The sequence below is a fragment of the Pleurodeles waltl genome, chromosome 1_2 (genome assembly GCF_031143425.1).
Source record: "Pleurodeles waltl isolate 20211129_DDA chromosome 1_2, aPleWal1.hap1.20221129, whole genome shotgun sequence".
NCBI classification, from domain to species: Eukaryota; Metazoa; Chordata; class Amphibia; order Caudata; family Salamandridae; genus Pleurodeles; species Pleurodeles waltl.
In genome coordinates, this window is record NC_090437.1 from 1,022,603,700 (window position 1) to 1,022,618,970 (window position 15,271).

A 15,271-nucleotide genomic window follows, 5' to 3' on the forward strand; every position below is an offset into this window, starting at 1 on the left:
ACAAGGTGTTAGGGACCCGTGGACCAGAGCTGGTTCCTCGTTACAAGGTGCAGGGCGAGTTGGTGATCCAGGAGCTGTGCGCAATGGAGCTGGAGGTGAGTCTCTGAGTGCTTCTTAGAGGACAATGGGGGCACTCTGGTAGGAGGTCTGGTTTGTTCCTGAAGTCCCTCGACTGGGGATTCCTCCTGTTCCTGTTCCTTTTTTTTTTTTTTTTTCAATCTCAGAGGGAGCTGGTTTTCTGGTTGTCCGATGTCAGCCGAGCAGTACCCAGGGTATTGGTGCAACTCGGCCACTGGAGGGCGCAGTGCCACCAAACTTAGCACACTTGTAGGTCTCATCCGGGCTGTCGTCATTGGGTCGGTGAAGTGACCCTCACTGGGTCGCTGGTTCTTGCTGCTTTCCTTTTGTTCTTGAGAGGTGCCTCCACTCAAGAGGGAGGTCCCTTGCATTTCCTGGGGTCAGTCCAGTGTCCAGCTCCTCGGCAGCAGCGATTTTCGGGTCTTGGTTTCAGCAGGCAGGGATTGGCGCCTTTTCTTGATGCAGCAGGTCCACAGTTCTCTTGCTTTGAATCTTCTTTGGTGCTGGTTTTCTTTGTCCTTTTAAACCTGATTTCTTGGTCTAGGGGTGCTGACTAAATACTGAATTTAGGGGGAACCTAGTTGTGTCCAAAGGGACACTTATCTTTGAGTGGCTACACCCATTATAGTGACTACTTCCTGTGGGAAAGGTCAATTCCCTAAACCTCATTGGCTATTTTTCTGCCATCCAATATGGATGAAAATGAGATGGAGGGTCCACTTCGCCTGAAAGTCCCTAGGGGTGGCGCATACTCAGTGAGACCCGTCCTCCTACCCTTTGTGTGGTTTTCTGCCTTTGCTCCCTCCAAAACTGGGAGTTTGCAAAGAGGGAGGCCGTCTGTCGTTAACATCAGGCCTGGGGATCGACTTTCAAGGACTGTAGTCCTTTGAAGCTCACTGCCAGGGCACATTCTTGAGGGAGGGAGTGTTAGCTCCTTCACCCAAGAAGGGCACTGTATTAGAAACCAGATAGACAGGGCATTCCCCCAAGGTTTGTGCATTGGCTGGCTGGTTGTGGCAGGCTGGCTGGAACCAGTCAGCAACCGTGCCAGGATGGTTAGCTTTTGCAGGGGGTACCTCCAAGGTGACCCCTGGGTACATTTTATAATAAATCCAGTCCTGCCACCAGTTTGGATTTATCATTCTGACTTGTTTGATACCAAACATCCCAGGGTTCAGAGTAGCCACTGTGTGGCTGGGAAACTCGTGTTGACCAATGTCCAGAACATATATTAAAATGGCTGCTCTGTTCACTCACTGTCTCAGGTTTGGCAGGTACACTGTGGGGGCATATTGCTCATGCAGCTATGCCGTCACATATAATATGGAGCACCCTGCCTTAGGGCTATGAGGCCTGCTAAAGGGGTGTCTTACCCATAGTAAATGTAGTGTATGGTGGACAGGGGGCACACGTAGTGCGCCAAGTCAAGTTTGCATTTTAGGTTTCCACAAGGACACTCAGCCTGCTATGGGAACGCTGGGTGCTTCTGGATGCTTGGCACTAGAGGGTGGCACAGTCAGTGCTGCTGCTGTTGTCAGAGGCCTTTCCTTAGTACCCCATGCCCTGGGTACCTAGGTACCCACTTACTAGGGACTTATAGTGGTAGCTAAAGGTGTTTCCAATTACCTTTTCAATTTTATTGAAAGAACACTTGCACTGGGAACCTGCATAGCAGGATCCCAGTGCACACCAGGCAAAAAGTGGGGTACTGCAACAGGTGTGCCAGTTTCCCACAGGGCCCAGAAGCATAACTGCAATTGCCGTATTTATGATGAGTTTGTTTATTATTGACATAGTAAATGTTTTTTTAGGTTGAGCATAGCAGCACGCAAGTGCTGCTTTTCCGATGTGCTTTTATGTATCCGGGCTTTTAACCACACGCACTGCACGCCCATCACTATCACTTGTTCGTGGGCTTGCCCTTAAAAAAAACCTTTATTTTCATTGGTAAATGCTCTACATATGTCCCTCCTTGTGGTGGTTTAGTTACCGCCTTGTACATCGCCCCTGTTACATGGCTAATTGCACTTTTGCCGATATGTTTGACTGCAAGCAAACTTCTTTTTTCTTTAGTGTGCTCAGTAACGCTGATGCCGTGGTTGTTTGAATCAGCTCGCTTACGTGAACTGTTTTAATTTCATTTTCAATTTGTGTGGCAAGAAAAGTCTGGTTAGGCGTTTACATCGCTAAAAGCTCTAACTCGAGCAAATGCAAGACCCATTGCATTGGAAATGCTTGTTCTATTTTTCACTTTGGGGAAAAAAATGTTTTATATAAAAATAGGATTAGTGGCATAGGACAAACCAATACTTTCCAACACTAACCCATCTCCCCATCTTTAATACAGGACCTCACTAAAGTTGTTGTACGTCTTTTAGATTCATAAATTTGTTTAATAAACCTACAAGTGATAATCTCTTGTTTAATCTTGTAAAGGGCCAAATTATTTCATCATTGACTAGGGGAAAAGAAATATAATGTAGTTGAAAATAAATGTGCCAAATGTAACCCGTCAGTTCAGAGAGAAGCATTTTTTATTTTGTTCTGTCATGCATTAATTTCCTAAGGGAATATATTGATCATGTTCACACCTTTATTCATCAGACATGCTTCATTCTTAATTATATTATCTTGATAAAGCATATTATTTACCCAGTAAAGATTGTTGATTTGGTCTTCCAAAGTAGTTAAATGCAGTTGATGTATTTGTGGGTCTTTTATCTTGCTTTCCACTTGGTTACATTTTTTTTTCCTCTGCTCTGAAGGTTTGGTTATCTGTCTGATTATACAGCTGCCTTCCTCGGAACAATTGTGTTTTATGCACATAATGTGCAATAATCTCAATTGTTTCTCCTGGCCTGGTGGGTGTGGTTGCCTTACATCTCACTACAGTGTTTTGAGCCATTAAATCATTGTTTACATTTAAAAATAAAAAATTACAACAGAATTGAACTTCAAGGAAAATATAATCATATTTCTTGTGATATGTGACACCATTTGCACTAACCTTAGTTTTTCAGATGTTTTGTTGAATGTCTTCCTTTGGATTAATTTTATTTTTAATTCATGTTATTTCACTTTATCCATTGTCACCTTCTGTTTAGCTTGGTTTCGCTCCAAACCAAATTTACCTGTACTTTAAATTTCACTCTTCGTTAAGTGGAACTTTTCATTGGCATAAAATAATCAATTTACACAACCTTGTCTGCTTCCTTTTCTCGATGTCCATTTTGACTTGAGATGAACTGGGCAAATCTGTTTTTTTTTATATTTCTTTGGTGGAAACTATTGCTCCCTCAGCCCACACCCTATATGCAACACTTGTGCTTCACTTGCTCAGGCATTACCACCTTACCACTCAGTGTTCTCCAGACACCGCACATTGTAAAGACTCGTGTGTTGAAATGTTTGTGATCTGAATAGCAACTCTAAACATAAAACTGACTTATATATGGGCTAAAGTTTGAAAATATTTAGATTGTTGTAATGCTTTATATTCTGTTTTAACATGCCGCTCACTGTATTCACTGTTTTAAAGAAAAGACAACTGAGACAATCTTCACCTCCTAGGTAACTACCGGGAGGTCCATAACTCCTGTTTCTCGTTACCACTTATCCACATGTTTCTATTTTTTTTTTTTTTAACCACACCCTTCCATCCGAACCCAAATCTGCTCTCTCAATACCTGCTCCACCAAATTGGAAGAATACTACATAGTTAAATCCAATTCCCAACTTGTTCTATTTCCTCCTGTTGGTGGTAGGGTCCCTGAATTCACTGCTTGTGGTTATTAAGCACTATGTAAATCACAAAATAAATTAAACTCTTCTGAAATCCTGCCTCTATCTGCATATTCTCCTTGTGAGCACCCTTTCCTTACTCAGTTCTCAGTGTCCAGTCCTGAAACCTTTGATGTCATGAACTTAGCTCTGGAATAAATGGTCCTTAGTAGTTGTTCTGTTTCATAGCAATATACCAAAAAGATCATCTACACAGAGATGAGAGAAGTGAATACAGCCCTAGTCTTATTCTATTCTTTGTTCTGGTAATTTATTCGTAGTGGAATTTATGTACATTTTCGTAGGAATGCAATTTAAAAATGTATATGCAGTAATAGGTGCTATAGTCTTTAATCATCTTCTGTACGTTAAATGTTTTGTTTTTTTAAATTTTATTTTCCCTTAGAAACTCTACACCGTATGTGATGTGGCACTTTGTGTTATTAATAGCAAGAGCGCATCTTGCAATGCAGACTCTCAAAAGGACCCTGTTCTTCCAACAAAGTTTTTCACTCAGCCAGACAAGGTAAATACAAATACATTCTAAATAAAGTACTTTTAAACTTAGGCTCTTATTATGATTGGCCTTTTAAAAGTTCCTGAATCTCCCCATTTAGAGTTAACATTTCCATGGGTCCCCGGAATTCTGAAGGGGAGAGAAAACAGTGATTAGAAGTGTTTGTGAGGACTATCATGGTTGAATCAGATTTACACAGCCCCAGTCTTCCGTTTTGCCTGCTTTTATCAGGTGAACTGTACGATTAGAAGAGCACTCGCCAGCAGTGTTCGCACTGAAATTATATTTAAGATGGACCCGTTAACTCTTGTTAATTGGCATGTTTTTTTCTTTCTTTGCTGTTTTTTTTGTAATTTAAAGTTATTTGGAACTCCTGCTATTGTGTCCATGCATTATGCATCTGAACATAGGCTTTGAGAAATAGCATTCAAATGTAGTTAGATAATTCTGAAATAACAGAGCAGCATTTTCATTTATTGGGTCCGTGTACCACCACCACAGACTTTATTAATTGATGTAAGGAGACAGACTTTTTGCGGGTTTACCACTACTCTTTGCCCCCATTTGCACTACTAGGTACTGATACAATTTGCACTATTAGGTACTGGTACAAGGGCTTCAGAATGTCTTGAGCCCTGCTAAACAGTACTCAGTGCATGAGCTCTGAACCTTAAAATGGTGCATATTTAAGTGGCTTTTCCCGAGTTGGCATAGCTTACTTATAAGTCCCTTGTATATGGTCACATGGATACAAGGGGCCTGCAAGGTTTTAAGTCTCTTGTGGACTGCAGGCACCAGTTGTGCCACCATGAGTACAAGGTAAAAACATGGCTCCCAGTCTGCCACTTCAGACTGAAAAGACAGTTTAAAACTGCTAATTCGATATTGCCATTTAAGGCAATGGCAAGGACCAATCCTCCCTCTGTGATATGTCATCCCCAAGGTAATCCAAACGAGCCCGAAGGCAGGGTCCTGGATGTTAAAAAGTGGAACATGTACTTTTGCATGTTCCAACAGTGAAAATTCTAAATTGTTGTTTTTGCTGTGAAAAGAGTAGTGGCCCAAGTACAGAGTTACATGCTGAAATCTCAGCCCTGCTAACTTTTATTTGGGACTACTAAAGTTGGAGCTATAAGGTTTCGAAAGAATCCGTGCATTAAATCCGATTTAATGGTTGAGTCAAATTTAAAATCATTGGTGGGCAAAGTGCCACTTTAGTTGCCCAAGTTTTCCATTGCCCGTTTACATTTGTACACTGGGTCTGTCCTCCTGACAGCTTTCTGACCTCCTGGTGGAATATGTTATTGACTCCCAGTAAAGGTAACAATAGAGATAGAGACCTGGCACCAGAGAAGGCATCACCTACTGGAAAGAATCCACACAGGTGTTGGCCCAAGCTTCAAAGGAGAAGCTATATTTGAAGAGCAAATGGGGGAACACTTCTGTGAGGGGCTGCCCTATTGTTTAGGTGGACAGGCTGGCACTCGGGCAGGAGAGGGAAAGCCAGTGGCCAGACCATTTATTTCACGGGCATGAAGCCTCTTGGTAGCCACACCTCTGGGTTTTGGCCAGTGAGCTGTGGACAACATGGGAGGGATTCTGCCCTGGTGGAAGTGGGCAGAATGGTGCATCTTGGGTTAGCCAAATGCAACACTTCGCAGGAAGTGGTCATCAGGAGGGAGAGAACCTGGTAGCCCAATGGCTGCCAAGTGTGTTCTACCCTGACAGCTTTTTCTGAACATAAAATGGCACCCGAAACTCTGTTCTCGTCTGAACTGGAAGGAGGACTGCCCAGCTGCACTGTTGAACCGGCAAAGGGAGGCTAAACCTGTGTGGACTGCTCCTGCTGAAACTGGTGGCTAGCAAAGGCGAGGGACTGTCTGCTGTGTCCTGCTCAAGAAGGGTTCCTCTCTCAAGCCCAGTCGCAGCAAGAGTCTCGAAGGATCTGTTGGCTGACCTGTTAGGAGCACAGGGCCACAACAGCTGAAGAAGCCTGTCGAGCAAGTTGATAACCCAGATCTTTGCGTTGTCGCCACTCTCTGCTGTGCAACAGCCGAGACCAGTAACCAAAGCTCCATGTTGCACCCAAGGCTGCTGGACCCAGAAAGAGAGTGCATCTTGGTTGTCCAGAAGACGAGTTCTCACCTACAAAGGATTTGACTGTAACTGCGATACTGTATGACTAGTAGCCCAGTGGCAGCTGGATTCCTATCAGGACCGAGAGGATTTGAGCGATGTCAACCCTTGTGGTCTGGTCCACCTCACGATCCGTGGACAAATAAGTAGCTGCAGAAAGACGCTGCTTGACCACATCACCCCCACAGTATCCTTGAGCATCTTCAGCATCCTTTATCCCTTGCATCTTGACCACTTCCATAGAAACCTGTAGCAAGAGTATAAAAGTTCCTGCAACCAACTGAACACTGCTTCTCTCACCCAGGTGACCGTTGCGGAGGACCTTGCTGACTCCCTGCCAGTGTTGGTATCCTAAATTGCCTGGAAGTAACTGTCTTGATACCCATTTTTTAAATTTATTTTTATTTTTTAAAAGGTTCTAAATTTCAAATTTGTTGTTTGCCGGTGCTTGTTCGCAGTTAAGGGGAAAAGTACATATTTACTGTACCTTGTATAATATGTATCTGTGGAACCCTTCGGTGAATCTATTCTGTTTTGGTGTCTAAAATGTATGAACTTAGTCTATTTTTATAAATTAGTGTCTAATTTCCTGAGTACCTTGTGTTTCTTCATTTGTTTTAGCTTCATTTGCTTTCTAAATGTTTTATACTTGTGTAAGCCTGACTGCTAAGAGTCACAGCTACCTATGGTTGAGCTTAAGGGTTTGACAAATGAAACCTACTGGTCTTAAAAGGGTTGGTAAGTGTATTACTCAGTGAGGTTGCACTGTCCTACCACATAATACACCCTATTTTCTCACAGCCACTTTATTGGAGGCAGGATAAGGTGTTACCGCAACAGTTCATAGAGCATCACATTCCACAGATGGGTGCTACAAATAGTCCACCAAGGTTATGCTTTACCTTTTCTTTCATATCCACCACGTATTCCACCTAAATTAGAGTGGCAGTCGGCAGACAATGCTTTTTGGGCAAAGGTACCATAGAGCGGGACCTGGTATTGTTATTTCCTAGAGCCAAAAAAAATGGAGGCCTTCATCCTCTTAATTTCTTCCTGAAAAAAGACAGATTCCATGGGAACTTGTCAGATTCCATCCAGGTTTTGGAGGAGACTACAAAAGACTTTCAATGGTGGCAGCTCAACCACAATTTGATGGTGACATACACATCAGTGTTAAGGTCATCTGGGTATGGGGAGATCAGTGGACTCTGGTCTCCGGGAGAAACTTGCCTCCACGTCAACCTTATGAATTTACGGCCATTTGTTTGCTTCCTACTGTCCCTGTAAGAAAGATTGATCCAAGTTCTCAGGGACAACACTACCACCATTTGTACTGCAACAAGCAGGGTGTAGTGGCATCCTGGGTCCTGTACTAGAAGGCCGAGCACCTACGGAACTGGCTGAGTCAACCGGGGATTTTTTGATTGTGAACAATCTAGCAGGATCTGTGAACACCAGGGCTGAAAAACTGCCACCGATGCCTTGCTGATCACGAATGGCAGCTACACCTGTAGGTGGAACAGTGGGAAGAACATTGACTTAAGCTATTCGCTATTGCTGAGAATGTGAAATGCAAACAATGTGCAATGGAGTGCCCGAGAAGGCTCTGTCTCTCGGAGATGCTTTCCATCTAGGGTTGAGCATGATACATTTGTATGCATCCTGTTGCCACTTCTCCTGCCCAGAGTTATGAAGATTAGAAATGACCGGGCCCAAATCATCCTAGTGGCTCCAGATTAGGCTACAAGAGTGTGCTATCTGGAGTGTCTGAACATGAGCATCTGTCCTTCAATCAGACTGCCTTTTCAGGAATATCTTCTTCTGCAGCAGCAGAGCAGGGTTCTGCAATCAGGCCTGCCTAATCTATATATCCATGCATGGAGATTAAGTGTCAACAGTTTACTGCCTCTAATCTTACTCCTGGAGTATTCTGTCATTCTAACAGCCAGGTGTCTGTCTACAAAAGCTGTTTATGCCAGATGTTGGGTTAAGTTTGTGGTTTGTTGTATTTCCCACTGTGTAGACCCATTGCACTCAGTGTTGTCGGATGTTTTACTTCATGCTGTCTTTAGCCCAGCAAGGAGGTAAGTCTTCTTCCGGGGGCCTTGCAGGACAATGAGGGCCCTCTGGTGGGAGGTCAGAGGTGTTCCTGAAGTCCCTCGACTGGGGCCTCCTCCTGGTCCGCTTGCAGCTCTGGGAGAGCTGTTTTTGCTGTAGTCCGACGGGCACAGACCAGTACCTAGGGGTATTGGTACAACTCTGCCACGGGAGAGCACTGTGCCACCAAATTTGGCACACTTATAGGTCTCGTCCGGGCTGTCATTAGCGTGTCGTCTGGTCTGGCTGCAACATCCGGTTGCAGAGATATCAGCCTATCAGTGAAGTGTCCCTCGCCAGTTTGCTGGTTCTTGCTGATTCTTGCTGGATTTTCTTGGTCCTTGAGTGGTGCCTCCACTCAGGAGGGAGATCTCGGGCTGTGTTTGCGCAGGTCCCCTGGGTCTTTTGAGGTCAGTCAAGTGGTCTTCTCCTCCGCAGCAGCAGTTATCGGGACTCTGGTGCAGCAAGCAGGGTCTTGGAGCCTCTTCTGGTGCAGCAGGTCCTCTGTTCTCATGCTGTCGGGTTCTTTGGTGCTGTCTTCTTTTCTTCCTGGTGAATCTGATTTATTTGTCGAGGGGAGCCCACTAAAAACTGAATTTAGTGGGTGTTTTAGGGGGAACTTGGTAGTGTCCATTGGAACACTTATCCTTGGGTGGCTACACCCACTACATAACCACTTCCTGTGGGAGAGGTCACAACGCTAAACCTCATTGGCTATTTTCCTGCCAACCAACATGGAGGGTCCACTTCGCCTGCAAGCCCCTGGGGGTGGTGCATGTTAGTGAGACCCCTCCTCCTACCATTTGTGTGGTTTCCCGCCTTTGCTCCCACCAAGAGTGGGGGTTGGCAAAGGCGGGAAGCCATCTGCTGCTAGCAGCAGGCCTGGGGGGCTCTAGTTTTAAAGCCTGTAGCCCTTTGAAGCTCACCTCCAGGGGGAAGGCACATCCCTGAGGGAGGGGGTGTTGTCTCCTCCACCCAGGAAGGGCATTGTCTTACAAACCAGAGAGACGGTGCTCTCCCCCAAGGTTTGTATATTGGCTGTCTGGAGGTGGGTTGCTGGATTGAACCACTCAGCAACCATGCCATTTAGGTTAGCTTTTGCAGGAAGCACCTGTAAGGTGACCCCCTAGATACAATGAGGTATAAATCCAAAACTGGTACCAGTTTGTATTTATCATCCTGAGATGTTTGATACCAAACAACCTAGGGTGCAGAGTGGCCATCATATAGCTGGAGAACTCGTGTTTGACCAGTGTCCAGCACATGCCTGTAAAATGGCTGTTCTGTTCACTCACTATGTCCCAGGTTGTCAAGGACAGAGTAGGGGCATATTGCTCATGCAGCTATGCCCTCATATATAGTATGGTGCACCCTGCCTTAGGGCTGAAAGGCCTGCTAGAGCAGTTACTTACCCATAACATATGCAGTGTAGGGTAGACAGGGCACATAGAGTGTGCCATGTCAAATTTGTCTTTTTAGGTTTGCCCCAGAGCACTCAGCCTGCAGTGGCAGTGCTGTGTGCATCTGGATGCAGGGCCCTAAAGGGTGGTACAAACAGTGCTACTGCCATCCGGGGCCTACCCCTAATATCCCATGCCCTGGGTACAGGTGTACCCAATTACCAGATACCTACAGTGATATTTAGGAGTGTATCAAATTGTTCCTGGCATCACAACAGATTTAGGGAAAGACCTCTGGCCCAGGGAACCTGGTTAGCAGGGTCCCAGGGCACTACAACTTCTAGGACACATCAACATCATGTAAAAAGTGGGGGGCTAGCCATGCAAAAAGAAGCCTCCTTTTACAGCTTTTAGTGGACCAACCATCCTTATTTCAATCCGAATTCGATCCTGGTTTCTGAGGAGATTGTTAAAGATCTGCAGTGGTGACTGCTCAGCAAACTTCTGTCCCTACCCCACCCAGAGCTAACAGTAGTGAATAACTCATCATTGTTGGGTTAGAGATACCACCTGAGAGAGGTATAGGTCAGAAGACTCTAGTCTCGAGCAGAGAACAGTCTCGGTATCAACTTGCTGGAGTTTTGGCCCATTAGCTTTGCTTTCAAATCCACCATAGCAGTCATCAAAGGTTCAGGTCCTCCTAAATAACACTATCACCATGTGATACTGCAGAATGATGGGTGGAGTGAGGTCCTGCGCACTGTCATGAGGGTCTGTGCTCGGGAACTGTCTGAAAAGTCGGGGTATTTTCATGGTCACAAACCACCTGGCATGATCTTTCAGTGCCAGGGCAGACTTAGTCAGTGATGACTAGCTCATCACAAACGGCAACTTCACTCAGAGATAGTGCAGGGTATCTTCTCTCATTGGAGAGAGTCCTGGTAAATCTCTTTGCTATCATGGAGAACACAATGTCAAAACTTGCGGACTGGCGTTCCTAAGAAGGAGCTCTCACGGAGATTTACTCCACTTAGGGAGGTGCACAGGACTCCAACTGGGTAGAAAGACCCGTGCCCACCAACACGGTGAGGGCGCAGATGACGGTGGTGGCCCCCCTATTTCGACTGTGGGCAAGTGACTACATAGTCTGAGGGATGACCATCAACACACATACAGGTATCGAGGCCATACAGAAAGAGATTACTTATTTTTTACTCCATGCTTTATACGTCTAAACAACTTGAACCATAACCTGATTTTGCTGTTTATTTTGACACAGTGCAATTTGTCTGGTTAGAGAAGGGACACTGGTGATTTGTAGGGGATCTTTACTGCGGAGGAGTTGACTGGGTTAAATGCGCCTTGCCCGGTGACAAGGCCTCTGGCTTAGATGGCCTTATGGCTGCTTTATAGAAAGTTTGCGCAACTCCAAGCCTCTCACCTCGCTGTGTATGAGGAGTCTCTAGCTACTACGATACTCTCTCCACTCCTGCTCGAGGCCCTCATTAGCACCATACTGAAAGCGGATTTGTTGCGCTATCCATGGTCAATATGGATAATAAAACCTTGGCCAAATTGATAGCGTATAGACTGCTCCTGGTCCTTACATTGATTGCCCGTCCTGACCAATCAGGTTGGGTTCCTCGGAGATCGAAAGCACAGTCTTTGCATCTTCTTTATGCTCCTGCACACAATCGACCAGACTCTGCAGGTAGTTGCTATTTTTCTAGATGCAGCTAAGGTATTTGACTCTCTTGAGTGGCCGTACCTCTTTGCATTGCTGTTGCGCTTGGGACTGTGCTCCCAATTTATTTACCTAATTAGTCTTCTCCCTGCCCAGCCGGCTGCCCAGCTATGAGTGTATGATGTGATCACTCCCTCCCCCTTCTGAATATTGCGTGGCACCTGTCAGGGATGTCCTCTATCACCCGTCCTGTTTGCCATAGCAATGGAGCCCTTAGCAACCCGACTGGGACAATGCCACTCACACTGTGATCTAGCTTTCACGCCCTACCGGGAGCTGTTGTTCATGTATGCAGGGTATGTCACTCTCTACATAAAAGACCCTCAGGACAATCTAAACCCGCTAATCGGAGAATTCATTCTGTTCGGAGTTATGGCAGGTATAATTATTAATTTGGCCAAGTCAATACTGTTTTTCCTGATGGATGTGACTGAGGAGTTCTCAACAAAGTATCCACTCAGGCCGGGGAGCCAATGAGGCATTTGGTCATTTGGCTGAGCCGTGATCTAGACGAGCTGTGGAGGGTGAATTATGGCAGACTGATGGCCTGGCTGGGGGAGCGAGTGGAGGCTTGGTTGAGAATCCTGCTCTTACTCGCAGGCAGGCTAGTTATCGCTAAAATGGTAGTGATTCCCAAATTCCTCTATCTTTGTTAACCTGCCGCTGGATGCCAGGAAACAAATCCAATAGCACATGGTGGCCCTTGTATGGCCTAGGAAGCTGCTGCCAATAGCATTGGAAATTTATGACCCTTCTCTTTGAACAGGGAGGACTGGGTGTGCACAATATGGACTTGTATTACTTCTGTGCCCAGGCACAGTTTGCACATTACTGCCTTTATGCTGAACAGTTTCAGGCACACAGTGCCTCAACATGGCCATGTGGCTCCATGTCCCTTCCGGATGGTGCATTACCTTGCCCTCAGACACACAAAGCAGGAAATTGATACTGCGGTCTGTACGGTGTGGAGCAAACTGAGGCAGCTCACCCAACTGAATGATTTATTTTCCCCTTTGATTCCTACCATTGGACAACCCTCCTTGCTGATCACGTCTAATGCGGGTACTCAGATCAGATTGCGTCGCCTGCAGCTAACTACGATTGGAGCCCTCTACCCAGACAGCATCATCTTTGAACCTCATCTAGCCCTACAAGGACCAGACATTACGTTTTCAGTTACATGTACGTATTACCAACTAGGCACCACTCTGCATGCGCTACATGATACCTTCTCTGTAGCACTGACCACATTCCAGTTGCTTGAGGCAATTCTTACAAATCCCTCCTTATGTAGGCTAATCATTAGACTATATCGCGATGTGCAGGAGATGGCGCCTACTAGGGTCCTTCAGGCCTGACAGCTGTGATTGGATGATCATTAGACCCCCTCCCGCTCCCCCTCCCCCTCTCTGAGAATCAGCGCAGGTTTTGCTGTGCCCAGTCCAGAGTGCTCTCCCTCAATTACAGGTTAAGATTAGTCCACTTTAAATGCTTACATAGACTGTACTGCACCCTGGCTCACATGTGTAGGATGGGTGATTGAAAGTGTGAGATGCATCTGCTGTACCGTGCCATGGGCTGACTTTATTAATCTTGCATGGATTCACCCAGAGGTGGGGCTTTTCTGGTCCACTATTGTCAACACCATGCTCTGGAGCGTTCCCACATGTTGCGCTTTTGGGGTGATTGAAAGAAGTCCATCCAGAGGCGCTCAAATTGACTGCACTTTTACTGCTGCTTGCGGAGTGCGGGTGGCGATACACTGGGGACGGCAGCCACTGAGAACAGAGTGGCTTTGCAATGCGGCTTGCTGCCAGTAACAACTAACTGCATACTGGGAATTGATGCCTGTCTGATCACATCCCATAGATGAATGGTCTCCACTGGCGATGTTCCTCAGTGCATCAAACTCTGCCGCAGGAGAGAGCCGTAATGCGAGGCGGCGGAGGCAGCTGATTACTAATTTTACTGTTTGGAGCATGCCTACGAAGGATAAATCCGGCTCTTTAATAGATGTGCAGGGCCCACACGTCAGCCTATTTAGAGTATGACCTGCACTCGTGGGCAGTTTTCTCTTCCTTACCGCCCTTTCCCTGTTTGATATGGTCGAGGAAAGTACAGCACTTATGTTGTCTTTTGCGCCTGAACTGTACGTTCCTAATAAATGGCACCTCTGGTACCTATGTACCAGAGAGAGTCCTTAAGGGCTGCAGAATGTATTGTGCCACTGTAAGGGACCCCCCCCCCCCCATTTACAAACTGCACGCAGCTTGCCATCATAGACTGCGTGTCATGGTGCAAGCCATGAGTGAAAACAAGACATGGCACACACATTGTGTCCTATGACCCAGTCACTGCATTGAAACATATGTTGGTCATCCCTACATCAAGCCTTGGAGCCCTAAAGCAAGATGCATCATATTTGACTTGAGGACATGTCTGCATAAGCAGATATGCCTCTGTGATGTCTAGTTCAGTTACTTAGACATTACAAGTGAACAGGGAAGCCATCATAAGGTATGTAATGGGCACTGGTCAATATGAGTTACCCAGCTGCTTAAAGTATTCACTGAAACCTATGTTTGGTTTCAAACACCTTGTTTTAATAAATCCAGACTGATGCCAGCCTTGGATTTATTGTAACATTCACCGAGAGCGCACCATAGGGGTGCCCCCTGAAATGTACTAATCCTCCACATATGAGTTTCTGACCCCGTGGGGGTGAGAGCCCGTGCTTTGAGGCCAGAAACAATTCCTGCCTGGAGGAAGGTGATCACATCTCCACCAGGGTGGCTGTGATCACACCTCCACCAGGATGGCTGTGATCATACCTCCTCCAGCAGGATGGCTGGAGATTTAGCATAACAGGGCCAGGGGCTTCAAAGCCCCTGCTTCCTTTGATATGTGACCTAGGCTTCCCCCAGACCTGAAAGTTGCCACCCCCTGCCCCGAGGCCATTTGGCACCAGGACAGGTGGGGAGATTAGTTTTTCAGTAGGCGTATCCTACCTTTGGGCTAGTCACAACCCTCAGGTGGGCTAACCGTAGTGACCACTAGAGGAAGAGTTCCATCTTGGTTTTGGTAGAACTAGGAATTCTGGGACAGAGTTATGCCCACTCCCCAGAAGAATGTGGTCTGTAACCTATTAGATACTATTCTACACTCCCCTAAACATAGTGTCTGATAGTCTTCTAGTTGCAGATTCCTTACCTTAGAATTTCCCCCAGGCGTCAGACTGGATCCCGAGATTTTTCTTTGTGCAGTAACTCGCCGTCAGGTGAAGTCGGTTGACTCCGCTTGCGTTGTTGGTGTTGTGTTCGCCATTATGACGTCGTGGTCGATATAGGTGCCACCTTGGCTCTTTGACATCAGTTATTTTCTTTCTGTGCCAGCCTACACTCCGATCTGGTGAGAGCTACCCTCAGTTGTTTCTTGACTAACTTCTACCGTTTTGAGGTTTGTTTTTTACACTGTTTTGGTGCATTGAGGATGTCATGCTCTGACTTTCGGGCCTTGAAC

At 46.0% G+C, this 15,271-nt stretch overlaps 1 protein-coding gene across 1 annotated transcript in view; it reads left to right on the plus strand.

The window, feature by feature from the left end:
• Nucleotides 1–15,271, plus strand: part of PDS5A (PDS5 cohesin associated factor A) — an 831,005-nt gene that overhangs the window by 631,024 nt on the left and 184,710 nt on the right. The window contains exon 28 of the mRNA XM_069202018.1: nucleotides 4,265–4,384. Coding sequence (XP_069058119.1) covers nucleotides 4,265–4,384 — 120 coding nt within the window. The remainder of the gene's footprint in view (nucleotides 1–4,264; nucleotides 4,385–15,271) is intronic.